Source organism: Chaetodon trifascialis, chromosome 7 (assembly GCF_039877785.1).
Source record: "Chaetodon trifascialis isolate fChaTrf1 chromosome 7, fChaTrf1.hap1, whole genome shotgun sequence".
Classification (NCBI taxonomy): domain Eukaryota; kingdom Metazoa; phylum Chordata; class Actinopteri; order Chaetodontiformes; family Chaetodontidae; genus Chaetodon; species Chaetodon trifascialis.
In genome coordinates this window covers 19,522,804-19,535,419 of record NC_092062.1, presented here as the reverse complement: position 1 = coordinate 19,535,419, position 12,616 = coordinate 19,522,804, and the positions used below count along the sequence as shown (strand labels likewise).

General features: G+C 43.1%; 2 protein-coding genes across 2 annotated transcripts; both read right to left on the bottom strand.

Annotated features, from left to right (window-relative positions):
- Nucleotides 1-962: 962 nt before the first annotated feature.
- cyp21a2 (cytochrome P450, family 21, subfamily A, polypeptide 2) lies at nucleotides 963-4,541 on the bottom strand. Its single transcript, XM_070966864.1, has 12 exons — nucleotides 4,415-4,541; nucleotides 4,031-4,219; nucleotides 3,818-3,907; nucleotides 3,575-3,729; nucleotides 3,328-3,423; nucleotides 2,985-3,095; nucleotides 2,799-2,885; nucleotides 2,447-2,530; nucleotides 2,106-2,219; nucleotides 1,850-2,016; nucleotides 1,304-1,407; nucleotides 963-1,216 (listed from the first exon to the last, which is right to left on the bottom strand). The coding sequence occupies exons 1-12, from the start codon at nucleotides 4,539-4,541 to the stop codon at nucleotides 963-965; spliced, it is 1,578 nt and encodes a 525-aa protein (XP_070822965.1).
- A 380-nt stretch (nucleotides 4,542-4,921) lies between these two features.
- On the bottom strand, nucleotides 4,922-12,122 carry tnxba (tenascin XBa). The gene is made up of 15 exons (XM_070966486.1): nucleotides 12,016-12,122; nucleotides 9,397-10,592; nucleotides 9,177-9,308; nucleotides 7,831-9,075; nucleotides 7,594-7,716; nucleotides 7,331-7,474; nucleotides 7,111-7,230; nucleotides 6,873-7,028; nucleotides 6,655-6,767; nucleotides 6,445-6,577; nucleotides 6,209-6,360; nucleotides 6,030-6,126; nucleotides 5,782-5,943; nucleotides 5,509-5,672; nucleotides 4,922-5,415 (listed from the first exon to the last, which is right to left on the bottom strand). Exons 2-15 carry the CDS (start codon nucleotides 10,460-10,462, stop codon nucleotides 5,317-5,319), a joined length of 3,906 nt encoding a protein of 1,301 aa, XP_070822587.1. The 5' UTR covers nucleotides 10,463-10,592; nucleotides 12,016-12,122; the 3' UTR covers nucleotides 4,922-5,316.
- Between the last annotated feature and the right edge of the window lie 494 nt (nucleotides 12,123-12,616).

Sequence of the window (12,616 nt, the reverse complement as noted above, 5' to 3'; positions counted from 1 at the left end):
GAAAGAAGACAATGATGAAGAGGAAGCCATCCTTCCCTTGGAACATGTCTTCTTGCAGATTTTAATGTGTCACATCCACTCCACACCTTACCTGCCACCTGCTCTTCCTAGCCACGCCCCTCTCCCTTCTCCTGAGCTGCACACCTGTGCCTCAGCACTCACCTTCGGACTGATATCCTGGTTTCGAGTTCGCCTGTTCCTGACCTGCTCTGCTCTCTGATTTCCTGCATCCAGACTCCGTCTGCCTGGTGCAGTCCTGCAGATTCTCTCCGGTCTGTCGATAGATCATTTCACCCACCACGGGTAAAGGAGCTAATCTATTACACAGTGTTTGGTCCGCTTCAATCCAAGCCTTTCAGTGGCTTTGGGTCAGGTGCCTTCACTGACACAGTGAATCCGTCTGGGTTTCAACAAATGAATATCTCTTTACTTTTTCACAAGATGTATCTCTAACAGCCTGCTAGACATTTTTAAGGATGAAGTTTTTGGGGGTTTTTTTTGTTTAGTTTTTTTGTTGGTGTTTTTTTGCAGCATGGCTGCATGTTCAGCATTTGTCCTCTGGGTGGTGCTGCCAGACTCCATGGCCAATACCCTTCTTATGCTATTTAACTGTTTCGCTTTACAGTAAGCTCCACAACCCTAACACCCCCTCAGCTGGTGATGGTGAGGCGTTTCCTATATAAAACTTTAAAATGAACACAAGCTCTAATAATGCAGTTTGCTTTGCTAAAGATATGAAAGAAATCTATATGAATCTGGCCTAAATTTCTACATGTTATTTAGTGAAGCTCAAATAATTTGTTGAAATAAACTCATTTATGGTGTATTTTAATCAGCAAATCCAATGCTAGAGGCAAATACACAGAAATATTGATGAGAAACGTACATGCATGTGAAAGTTTAAAAAAAAAAAATCTTATATTTGTACACAACAGTTAGGTAAGCAGTACTCCCTCTGTGGTTCAGGGATTGGTCACAGCTCTTGGGCGTGCTATTACTGTGTAGGACTTGACCTTGAGCACAACACTAGCAACTCCTCTCAGGTCGGGCAGAGAGGCCTCGCTTTCAGGAGGGATGAACTGGAAATCTCTCAGCAAGTAGGCAGTGAACAGAAAGAGCTCCATTCTGGCAACAGACTCCCCCAGACAGAGCCGGGCCCCACCTCCGAAGGGGATGAGGGCGCGGGTGGAGCCTCCTCCTCCTTCCAGAAAGCGCTCTGAAAGAGAGAGAAGAGCGACTTCATCTGAGATGTGCCGGGCCAAGTGAAAGGAATGCACTTCAGCTCGCAGTCAGAGAGCAGTACCTGGTTTGAAGCTGTACGGGTCAGTCCAGACTGCAGGATCGTGGTGAGCTCCAAACAGATTAGGAATGATGACTGTGTTCTTAGGGATGAAGTGACCTGCAATGCTAAACGTGTGGGGATTATACATTCATCACAAGTTAAAACAGTGTTAGAGGGTAACGTGGGGGAAAGCAGAGCACAAAATGAGTCAAACATCACAACTGGTCTTTATGTATACTTGATCCCAGATCAGATGAAAAATTCTACATATTTTCTATATGAAAACAACAAATTTGGTGCTTCTCTGATTATTTATTGTGCCATGTTCACTGTAGCCTTTTGCCTCAAAGCAGTGCTAAATGTGTAATATTTCACATCTCATCATGCTTCCTGCCCTGGCATTGGAAAACAAAGACCAAAAATTATTAATTAAACAGTGGAGAACTGTGAGTCTGTGCCACATATGTAAACTGGTCTGTACTGTACCAACTTCTAACAATTATCTTAGCAGTAAATCTTCTCCTTTTACGTTCTTTCGTTATTACTTCATATTGCCATTCAGCTGACCTGCTGTCTCTGATGGCTCTGTGTGGCACCGCCAGCGGGGCAACGGGCCTGAGTCTGAGCACCTCATGGATGAGAGAGCACAGGACAGGAAGTCTGTGCCTGTCACTGTACTTGGGGTATCGTCCCTCTAACACTGTGCACAGCTCCTCATACACTTTGGCCTGCACCTGAAGATTAAAATAAGAGAGGAAAGAGACACTGAGATGGAGTTCGGGGTGTGTAAATATGATGTTTTATGGAAAATGGTGTGCCCTGCCTCTGGTCTGTGCAAGAGGAAGGCCACGGTCCAGTTCAGCCAGGCTGCAGTGGTCTCTGTTCCCCCGATGAGAGGGTCCACAGTGGCCATGTGAACGTGGACATCTGTGAGTTGCTGTAGACACGGTGATGTAATTTATTGGTAGGAGTATTAACAGTAAACTGAATTTTAAATCCCTGCTCTAGTCTTAAATGAAAGTAGATTTATCAGTATATTCATCCAAATTTTAGGGACTTCAGATGAAAACACCTTGCTAAAATAACAAGGTGGATAATACACAAACACAAGCCATACTCTGCTCCCGCAGTTTGGACTGATCCCCCTCAGTGCTTGCTGCTTACCACTCCATGCTCTGTGCTGTGATGTTTGTCAAGGCCCTGGAGGAGGGATCCTGCGATGGCGTCCTCATTTTTGCTGTCTTGTGACTGCACAGATAACAAATCACCAGTTGATTAAAAATGAGCAGAGGCTTTATAGATAACATGTCTCATTTTATGATTTGATTTGACTTGTGTGATTCTGAGAGTTGACAGAAATGACTGCACGCAAGTCTGATCTAATCACCAAGCCACACCAAGCCTGTTTTTTCTTAACCTGTAATCTGAGCAATTAAGTATAATTAGAGCTCTCTATTGTATGCTTTGTGACACATTTTCAACTCTTTTTTCTTTTCAGGCATTTAATTTTACTAACCTTGTAGTTGTTGAGATGTTTTCGTATAATTTCATCTCTCCTGGCCACCTCTTTCAGGAGACGGGAGAACACAGGATTGGGTAATTTCTTTGGAAGAGCAAATTACATAATGTGTGAAACCTTATGCAGAAGATGTTTGCTAGACTTTCATGTGATCTGCAGTCAAGATAATGAATATTTACTGACTCTGAGCAGTGGGAAGGAGTCCAGAGCAGAAATCCAAGAGGAGCCCCACAGAGCAACAATCTCATTGAGACAGCTGTGCAGCTGCTGCAGTTCCAAAGAGCGCTTATCATACTAGAGAACACAGAGACCAATATTTTCATACATTCTACCAATAAAATGCACCGCCTGGTAACAGACTAGCACACTATGAATGGACTTATGTGATGTAAGTTTCTAAAATATAAACAGGCAACCAAGCACTGGTCTACCACAACCACAACTGTTCACTGATGAAAAACAGATTTCACAATCCATCTCTGATGCTCAGAGGTACAAACTGAGCTGTGGGAGGACAGATACTCACTTGTTTTCCAAAAGCCAAAGTGGTGATGACATTACTGGCTGCCACCGTGAAATCCTCTGAGAGATCTACAGCACTGCCTTGATAGTCCATCAAAACCTGAACAATGAGCAAACAATGCTTTTTATGTGACCATTTTGGAATTATCTTAAAATTTCTTTGCTCTCTGGATCTCTTATCACATTACAGGTTAATATGTTTTTTTTGTTTTTTTTGTGTGTTTTTTCCAGTGTTGTACAGTTTTCTGTACCTTTCTCAGATGCAGTGCCTGTTTCTCAATTACATCATGCAACGACTGCTGGCAGCAACGCTGCAGAGCACTGTGGACTATGCGACGATGTGCCCTCCACTCCTCATTATAGTCCCCCAGAGAGATGGTGCGCCCTCCCCCAGACACAATATCACCTGATGCAAGTCAGGAGAGCTCATAAGAACAAACAATAATACAATAGCCAGGCATACTCTCATTGCAAAACAAGCTTGAGTTGTTTACCTGTATATGAAATTGGTCTGCCGGCAAAGTCTGACCATTTTTTCACCAGTGCCTCTCTTATGACGTCACTACTATTAAGAATCACCATGGCTGAAAAAACACGACAGGGTTGTTGGAGTAGTGCCCATCAGAAGCCTACTGTCTACAAAAAAGTTAATTTAAAAAGCTGATTTGCTTGATTGCATGTGACATGATAAAATTGTGTATGCTTACTTGTGTTTCCACATTTAAGGCGGTATATGTTTCCATACCGCTGTGCCAGATTGGTCAGGTGAATTGGCAGATGATCATGTGTCAGCTCCATTATATTGCCTATGAGGAAGAAGCTCGGAGGACCTGGGAGTGAAAGAGATGGGGAGCAGGGGAGGAACTGACAGAGATACTGCAGCAGGCTGGACTCAGCTGGATGAGGGAGTTAAAGAAGACAAAGGTAAAACAGATGATTACGAATTTTCAAAATCTGTTAGATCAAGTTCAATGTACTAGTTGTCCATGAGTTGAAAACATGTATTAATTATATTTTCAGGTCATTAAAAGACTTGATTGCCCAACCAGCATGATCAAATACACACATGAAAACAAGAAATAGGTAAGTACCTGTCAGCTTGCTACCCTTGTCGTCCTTCTCTACACATTTGTCTCTCTGAGTGCAAATCAGTGCCATCAACAGCACAACGACTAGGAAAACAGCTCCCACACTGATCATTGATATTTCTATTGCCATTTTGTGTCTTCTTGCTTGTGTCCCTCTTCAGAAAGCCAGTTAACACACTGCCTGCCACATTTATAGTCATCTTCTCATCAGTCACTGGGCCCTTCAGTTCGATATAATGTTGGTGTTTTCACTAAAATCAAGGCCATCTATCTTTTTAGGTCAGCACATCTGAAAGTAAGATGAATGCAACACATGTAACAAGAGACAGCCTGATAAACATGGCCCGGACTGGGTGAAGGGCGTGACAACACACCACAGCTGACGTGACAATCATTCTGGCATGAGTTTATCTCGTAGAGCAGGGAATGAAGAAACTGCTTTCTGTAAAGGGAATTGTGTGTTTTAATTTTCTTTTATGAAACAAAACAAAACAACACTTCAGACCCACATTAGCCACATTTATTCCAATGGAGTGAGACAGTGCATATTTAATTACAGTAGTAGTGGGGTGGCATACCATGGTGGTGCACGAGTCAAAACAAAACTGTGTTGAAATGGACGGGTCAGGCAGAACAGCAGAACAGCATACAAAAAGTTGCAATAAAACATTTTTCCACTCTTTCAGTTTATTTCCAGAAAAAAAAGATCAGAAAAAAAAAAAACCTTAAATCAAATGCGCTGATAGCTGTCGTTAAAGCTATCAAAACCACTGTACATGCAATTTCAGTTGGGAAGTGACATGCAGCAACTGTGAGATCCGCTCTTCTTCTGGATTTCTGGAGATGTAATTCTCTGTCAGATGTAAGGTTTTCAGACTGGAGAACCCATGAAGACTGATGTATATTTAGCCATGAGTTGCAGGAGAGAACCTGGACGGTCTGAACTTCATCTCAGTGAAAGGAATGGAGGCGTCTTTACCTTTCCAGTCTATCCAGACTATTCCCTGTGCGAGAAGAGAGAGTGATTATATTTGGTTGGTGTATTGTAGATGTTTAAAGTTCATTAGTCTATGTCCAAGTAGAGAGGTGAAATGTACCTGATTATTGCTGTTGATGCCAAAAAGACCATTGAGGTTGGTCTTGTAGCAGTTCTTGTACCACCAGCCTCCCATGTAAGCCCTGGCACAGTGGATCCCCAGAGGATCAGGGTCCTTGTCCCGGGTTGAGAATGGACGCCCATTATGGTACCTCATAGAGTCACCTGACAGAGAAATCCAGTGACATTGTGATATGAACTGTCAGGTATTTGCTGTATAATACAGTGTATGCTGCACATATTCAGGACAACTCAACTCTTATACAGTTTTCACCTGCAGTTCCAGTGTAGCCAGACAGTGTAAGAGTATAGTGCCTCTCCACTGAATCAATGGAGAAGTTGGCATAGTGAGCGTAAGCGGTGTCATTTCCAGATCGCATATCCACTCTCAGACTCACAGGGCCGACACTGGTCAGGTTGTGAAGAAGCTCATTTCCTAATAATGGCAGAAACATGAACAGTTGAGGGTGATTTATTTAAAACAAATATTCTAATGTGATGTGGTCATAATAAAAACTGTACCGAGCCAGAACTCTTCGCTTAGGTTTCCAAAGCCAGCGCTGTATTCACTCCAGGTTCTGTAGAAATCCGTCTTTCCATTCATCCTCCTCTGGAACACCTGAAAACACACATCAAATTGTCTAGTGTCTAAATCCATTCTCCCACTTTTTGGTTCAGATAATAGTAGTTTTCTTTCTCACCGTCCAGCCACCTCCATCTGTCTCCATGTCACAGTAGACTCTGACCGCTCGTCCCTCTTTACCTTGCGGGTAGATATCCACCTCACCTGACTCCAGAGCTCCGTTCAGCAGCTCCTGAGAGCACTCAGTAGGGAAAGGGAAGCGCAGTTTGCCTGAGGGATTAAAAAAAGAGAAATTTAAGTTATGATAAAGTCTTGATGGGGCAGAGATATTAGCAGAGACATGAAATACAATACCTGTGATGAATTCTGTAGTGACAACGGATGTGTAGTGTCCATCTCTCTCGCCTTGTACCAGAACAATATAGCGTGACATCGGCAACAGCCCTGACAGCTTATACTCTGTGATGGATCCGTCCAAGATCACCTCCTAATGTAGAAAGCACACAAAGTTAATCTCTTATGTCTTAGCGCTGTATGTGCCAATGGTGAGGGAACGTTATTCACCTTTGTCTCCTGTCCTGCCACCTGGTAGATCAGTCTGTAGCTGCTGTAAACAACAGTGAAAGTTCTCCATACTATCACTGCAGAGCGAGCGCCCACCTCACTGGCTTTAACCACTGAAGGACGCAAAAATGCACAAGCATTTAGTTCACACACATACTCTGTAGACTCGAGCAAGTAAAAAAAGCCTGATCTCCATCTATCTATTCCCATCTACTCACCGTTAGCGGTAGTAAATGTAGTTGAGATGGCCATACTCTGGAGACTGTCCTTCTGGCTCAGGACTTTGACTGTGTACAGGGTGCCTCTCTGCAGGCCTCTCAGCTGGTGCTCCACTGAGTTTCCAGACAGCATCACTGTCACTGTCACATTAGGAGCTGTGGCGAGAAGAAAAATTAATACCACTTATTCATTAGCAATTTGCCATCAGTGATTAGTGGGTAATGTTGTCAGACTCACTCTTGGAGGACTCATAGCTGATGATGAAGCGGTCTACTTTCCCCAGACTGGGTGTCCATTGCAGCACAGCTCTGGTATCTGTCACATTGACTACTTGCAGATGTGTTGGAGGGGCAGGCACTGCAGGCAAGAGACAATCCAGTGTGTGTTTATTACTGTTTTCACATGCTAGGACAAAAAAGAAAGTGCCTGCACTTTCCAAGCTTATCTGACTGTGTACCTGTGGTGATAACGGATGTGAGGGCGTCACTCTGGGCTCTGCCTTGTGTTGTAGTTACAGCGATAATGTAAGAGGATCCAGCGGACAAGCTTGACAGAACCACATGAGATTGCTGAGAGTCCACAGTCACAAAGCGGCTCTCCCCTGGCAGGATGACAAATCACAAATACCACGCTGAAACAACTGGAACCTCTCAATAAGATCAACGCTGACTGATATTAATTTTGACCTGAGATGCAGTATACAGGTAGACTTTGACAGACCTGTGATAATGTTGGTGTATGTGACCCTGAAGCCTACAAATGCACTCTTTGGTTTTGACCAAGAAACAGTGAGAGAAGACTCTGTCACGTTGCTGAAAACCATCTCGGTGGCTGGCTCAGGACCTGGTGAGAAAACATCATATTTTGTCCATGAAAAATCCACAAACACCATATTTGTCCATCCCTGGTAGTAGTGGAGGAGTTGTGCATGAATGACAAATGTACAGCTTGAATCACCTGTAACTGCAGTTACTCTGTGAATCTTTGATCTTCTCTCGGCTGCAGCGCCATACATGTGCAGGACATAGCCTGTGTTTGCCCGAAGGTTACTGAACTCCACAGAACGTACGTTGCCAGGGACCACCATCGAGATCCGCTTGCTTTCAGCTTTAACTCTAGATCCAACAGCTTTACCAGAGGCAGCAGTTGTGTTGGTACTCTCACTGTGTACCTGGACTTCAGTTGTGTTCTTAGCTGTGGAGGCCTTGTCACCTTCAAGTTCCTCCTCTTCAAACTCCTCGTGGTCATCTTCTTCACCCTCTGTCCGTGGCTCTCTTCTGATCACGGTGAAGTTCTTGAACATCCCTTGTGGTGCTGACCATGTGACAGTGAAGCTGTAGGAAGAGATGTTCACTACCTTGACAGAACCTAGTCCAGATCCTCCTATCCTCCTTGCGCTCCCTGAGCTGTGGACAGTTGTCTTGTTCTGCAGAACTCGAGCGTCTCCTGACGTTGCTGCAATGGTTGTATTCACTAAATACTGACTCCTCTGTGTAACTTTCTCTTTTCCAATCTTGCCAGCTTCAGTGTGTCTGCTGTCAACAGATTGCACAGGTAGAGTCTCTGCTTTGACCTTCTTGATGCGTTTATGTTCAGATGATTGAGTGACATTCTTCTCAGCCAGCGTGGACTGCTCCAAGATCTCCTTCCCTGTTCTGGTTTTGTTTGTTCCCATGACTTTGGACAGAATGGTCACAATTTTAGCTGTGCCATTAGATTTCTTCAGGTTACTCTGGGTTACGTTGGTTTGAGGTTCATCTTTTAGTTGGTCAGATTTAGGATATGTTTTGCTGGCGCTTCCTTCCTTAATAAGCTTGATGTCAGTTTTTTGGACAACCTTCTTAGAGGTCAAGACTGTTGTTTTGCCTTTGCGGGCCTCTTCTTGCTTTCTTCCCTCATGTTTCAACAGAACTTGAGCAACAGTTGGGCGACTAGACTTTGTGGTACTGGAAGAGTCTTTAATAGTTGTTTTCTTGACAGAAGATTCTTGTTTTAATTGTGTTTTAACAAGACCTGCTTTAGCATTTGTAGCCACTTTGGGTTTGGTGTCTGTCTCTTTGCCTTCAGACCCCTTCTTCTGCTCCCTCTTTTGGAGGAGGGTGTGCTCTGCTTTGGTGGTTTTTTCCTGCATGTTCTCCTTGTCTTTGTTCACCTGCAGGGTCACTGTTTCCACTGTTATCTTGGCCTTTCCTTTGACAGATTCTGAAATTGCAAGATTAGAGGTTACAATCAGAGTGTGAATGAGATATTGCTCAAAACAAAAAATAACTTTCTGTCACTTTAATATGTCTCAAATGACTTACTTTTATTACACTCGGCTCCTTGTGCGCACTTACTGCAGTCTGGACCCGTGAATCCCTGCTGGCAGATACATTTCCCCTTCTGACATTCCCCATTGCCACTACAGTCATTTTGACAATTTGCAGAACATGGACCTGGGCAGAAACAAAAATGAACAAAATTACTAAATCTACATCTCTGAGTTGTATCAAGTATGATAATCTGGTGAATATGACATCATACATTTCTCTTTGAGGGAGGACATCTCTCTTTCCAGTCGGGCCACACGTATTTTCAGCGCCGCCATCTCAGACTCACATCCCCCAGTGCAGCCACCAGGCAACAAGCTGATCTTATGCGTCATCACCAGAGGAGCGCCAGGCTTCAGCTTCAGCTCCTGCTCCTTGGTGTTGCTTGAGTCGCAGCCTTCACTGATGACCACTTTGATTGGTTGTGTTAGGGCAGGCTTTTCTTTGGTGGTGGGAGCTTTGATTACAGAGGTCTGATTGGTTGAGGATGTGACCTTCTCTTTGCCGGCTGCAGATGCAGCCGCCTTCGCTGGTGTTGACAGTACAGCTTGAACTACTGTGGGAACAGGTTTGTCTTTGGAGTTCTTCACATCAGTGGCGGAGGGAGATTTAGCTACAACAGTCTGATTGACGGAGACTGTGGGCTTGTTTTTGGTGGTTTTAGCGCCACTGGCAGGAGCAGACTTTGGGGATGTTGACTGAACATTCTGAACTAGAGTGGGGGCAGGCTTGTCTTTGGCAGTCTTCCCATCACTGGTTGAAGGAGATTTCATTGAAACAGTCTGATTGGCTGCAGGCTGGAGTTTGTCTTTGGTGGTTTTAGCACTGCTGGCTGAAGCAGACTTTGTAGATGCTGATTGTACATTTGGACCTCCAGTGGGGGCCGGCTTGTCTTTGGTAGACTTCACTTCAGTGGTTGAGGGGGACTTAACTAAAACACTTTGATTGACTGAGACTGTGTGCTTATCTTTGTTGGTGATGGTGCCACTGACTGGGGTAGCCTTTACTGCTGCTGGCGGAGTGGTTTGAATCACTGCTGGGCTGGGCTTGCTTTTCGTGGTTGCTGGAGTGGATAAGGCCGTCTGATTGACTGTGTTTGGCTTTAGGGTTGGGCGAGCGGTCTGTTTGGCGAGAGCAGCAGTGGTTTTTGGTTTTGACAGGGTGAAAACGGCATTGGGTTTGCTTGCATCGCTTCCTGTCAAGTCTCTCCTCTCATTGGTTGTGGTTTGAAGGGAGGGAAATGGGGTGAGAAGGAGGAGAAGTCCTAAAGTAAACAGCATTTTGAGCCAGGAGCAGTAGCCAGAGATGCTATTGCCTTTGGTGGATCTGTATGTGTGTTACTGCAAAATTATGAACTCCTTCCTCTATATTTCTGTGACCACTTGTGAAGGGGATTATGCCAGCTCTCTCCTGGAAATGGAAAAAAAATGAAAGAGCTGAGTTATGACTGAGTTTAATTCATATAATTTTATTCCAAATAATTTTAGAACTTCTTTTTTTCTCATCCCAAGAAGAGGGCACATTCACAGAGTTCCCATGCACAATTTGATGCTCCCTTGCAAAACGTTGCTTACACATAAAGAAGCTTCAACTGGAGCAATTTCAGGTTTTGTGCCTTGCTCAAAATTGATCTGACAGTGATAGCTAAAGCAAGGGACCACATTACTTACTTCTTCCTTTAACACTGGCAACCTCTCAGTCATAGCCCTTGTCAAGTATTTAGGCTACATGTTCTCTAAAAGTTAGATGCTGTGATCTGATATTTAAGAAGACTTAGTCAGCAAATTTTTGGAGTGGATGGAAGCATAAGAGCATATTAAGACATTTCTGTTTTTGCTTAACATGCTGTGCTACACATAGATGTCTTTTATGTGATTAGGTTTATTGAACTTTCTTAATCCAGTTTTCCCTGAGCATCAGTGCAAGACGTTGAAAACTAAGCATCATGAACAAAAATATTGCCAAACAAACTGAACAAAATGCTTATGAAAAATTAGATTATATTTTTTAAAACAGTGCATACTGCTACACTTTTCTTCTTTTTCTTCTACCTCAAGTGCAGCACTGTTCCCTTCAGCCATAGCAGTTAATTCAATGGCTTGCCAAAACAAGTCAAATCTAAACTAGTGGATTTTGAACAGGAAGGAAGAAAGTGACTTGAGCGGGAAGTCTGGAGAGTCTGCTGGAGAGACCAGAGGTAACAGAGCGTCACTGTATAGAACTGTGCGGGACACTGTACGTCTTTCACTATACAGAAGGTTACATAATCCACTGCAGCCACAACTCATAAAACCACCAAAAGAAATATGTCCAGCCTTGGCCTTAAATCTGTAGAAAATCAAATAAATCTTGCAGCAAGTAAACACATTAAGATGCTTTTCTACACAGCAAGCCAGATTTTAGGTGTTGCACTGCAGAGCATGGATAAATTGACCAACTGGCTGCAAAATGAACTGCATTAATCTTCTAAAATATGAATTGTAATACTTCTACTAATTTTGAATGGAAAACAATTAAAGCTAAGACAAATTAAGGTAAATTACACTATGTCTAACCACTCTACATCATGTGTACACATTAGAAATTACATATCAGACTCACCCCTCAGTGCCAACAGTGCAGTGTGACTGTTTAAGGTCTTTACACAGACAAATACACACATATTGAATGACTTTTTCTCACAAATGCCCTTATTCAGCTCCCGAGAACATATTCAGCTCTGCACTATAAAGGCATTATGATGGGAGGGAATATCAACGGACATGTAAGTGGAGTATATTCATTCAAAAGACTGCATTTACTACTTTAATATCATGGCAAAAAATGAACTTACCGGAATAATGATTTAGTTCTTGGCTTTATGGCTTTCTTTGTGTCGCTCACTCCATCTGAAAAGCTCACATAGACTTGCTGGACATGATCTGGGAGGAAAAAGGTGAGAGAAAGGACCACCACTAGAAAGGAGGAGAGTGATAAAGTCGGGCCCTACTTAAGGACCCCCCCTCCTTCTCCACGCCTAGTGGTCCCACTCTCTCAACCACCATGGAAAATATTTGAATTAGACATACAAAAAGACTGGCTTTTTTTTTACACAGTCAAATATGATCTACAAATATGACTACTCTATATTTTTATGTTTTGTCATGTTCCTATAAATTTAGCTGGTAGTCAGTGATTTTTTTAAATGTTTTTATTAACACATGAATCATAAATTGACTTGTAATCAAACATCTAATGTGATAAGACTTTTAGTAAACATATTGAAATTGCAGTTTTGCTCTGGAACTCTATGCAGTACATGCTGGGACATTTTATTCTTTCACATACAGTAGCACATAAATAGTCTGCATGTTTCAGCTTTGCATGGCTGATAGCAGTTTTTTCAGTGTCTCCTGGACGTAACTTGACTTATACCAGACTTTGCTAACACCTAG

What these genes read in the sequence shown, in the direction of transcription:
- cyp21a2 (XM_070966864.1), bottom strand. Translation starts at nt 4,541, where the DNA reads ATGGCAATAGAAATATCAATGATCAGTGTGGGAGCTGTTTTCCTAGTC. An exon ending in CCTTAAATGTGGAAACACAA is followed by an intron (nt 3,908 to 4,030) that starts GTAAGCATACAC and finishes GTGTTTTTTCAG; the next exon opens with CCATGGTGATTCTTAATAGT. An exon ending in CAGACCAATTTCATATACAG is followed by an intron (nt 3,730 to 3,817) that starts GTAAACAACTCA and finishes GACTTGCATCAG; the next exon opens with GTGATATTGTGTCTGGGGGA.
- tnxba (XM_070966486.1), bottom strand. Translation starts at nt 10,462, where the DNA reads ATGCTGTTTACTTTAGGACTTCTCCTCCTTCTCACCCCATTTCCCTCC. An exon ending in CAGCTATGAGTCCTCCAAGA is followed by an intron (nt 7,029 to 7,110) that starts GTGAGTCTGACA and finishes TTCTCGCCACAG; the next exon opens with CTCCTAATGTGACAGTGACA. An exon ending in TGGCAGGACAGGAGACAAAG is followed by an intron (nt 6,578 to 6,654) that starts GTGAATAACGTT and finishes TTTCTACATTAG; the next exon opens with GAGGTGATCTTGGACGGATC.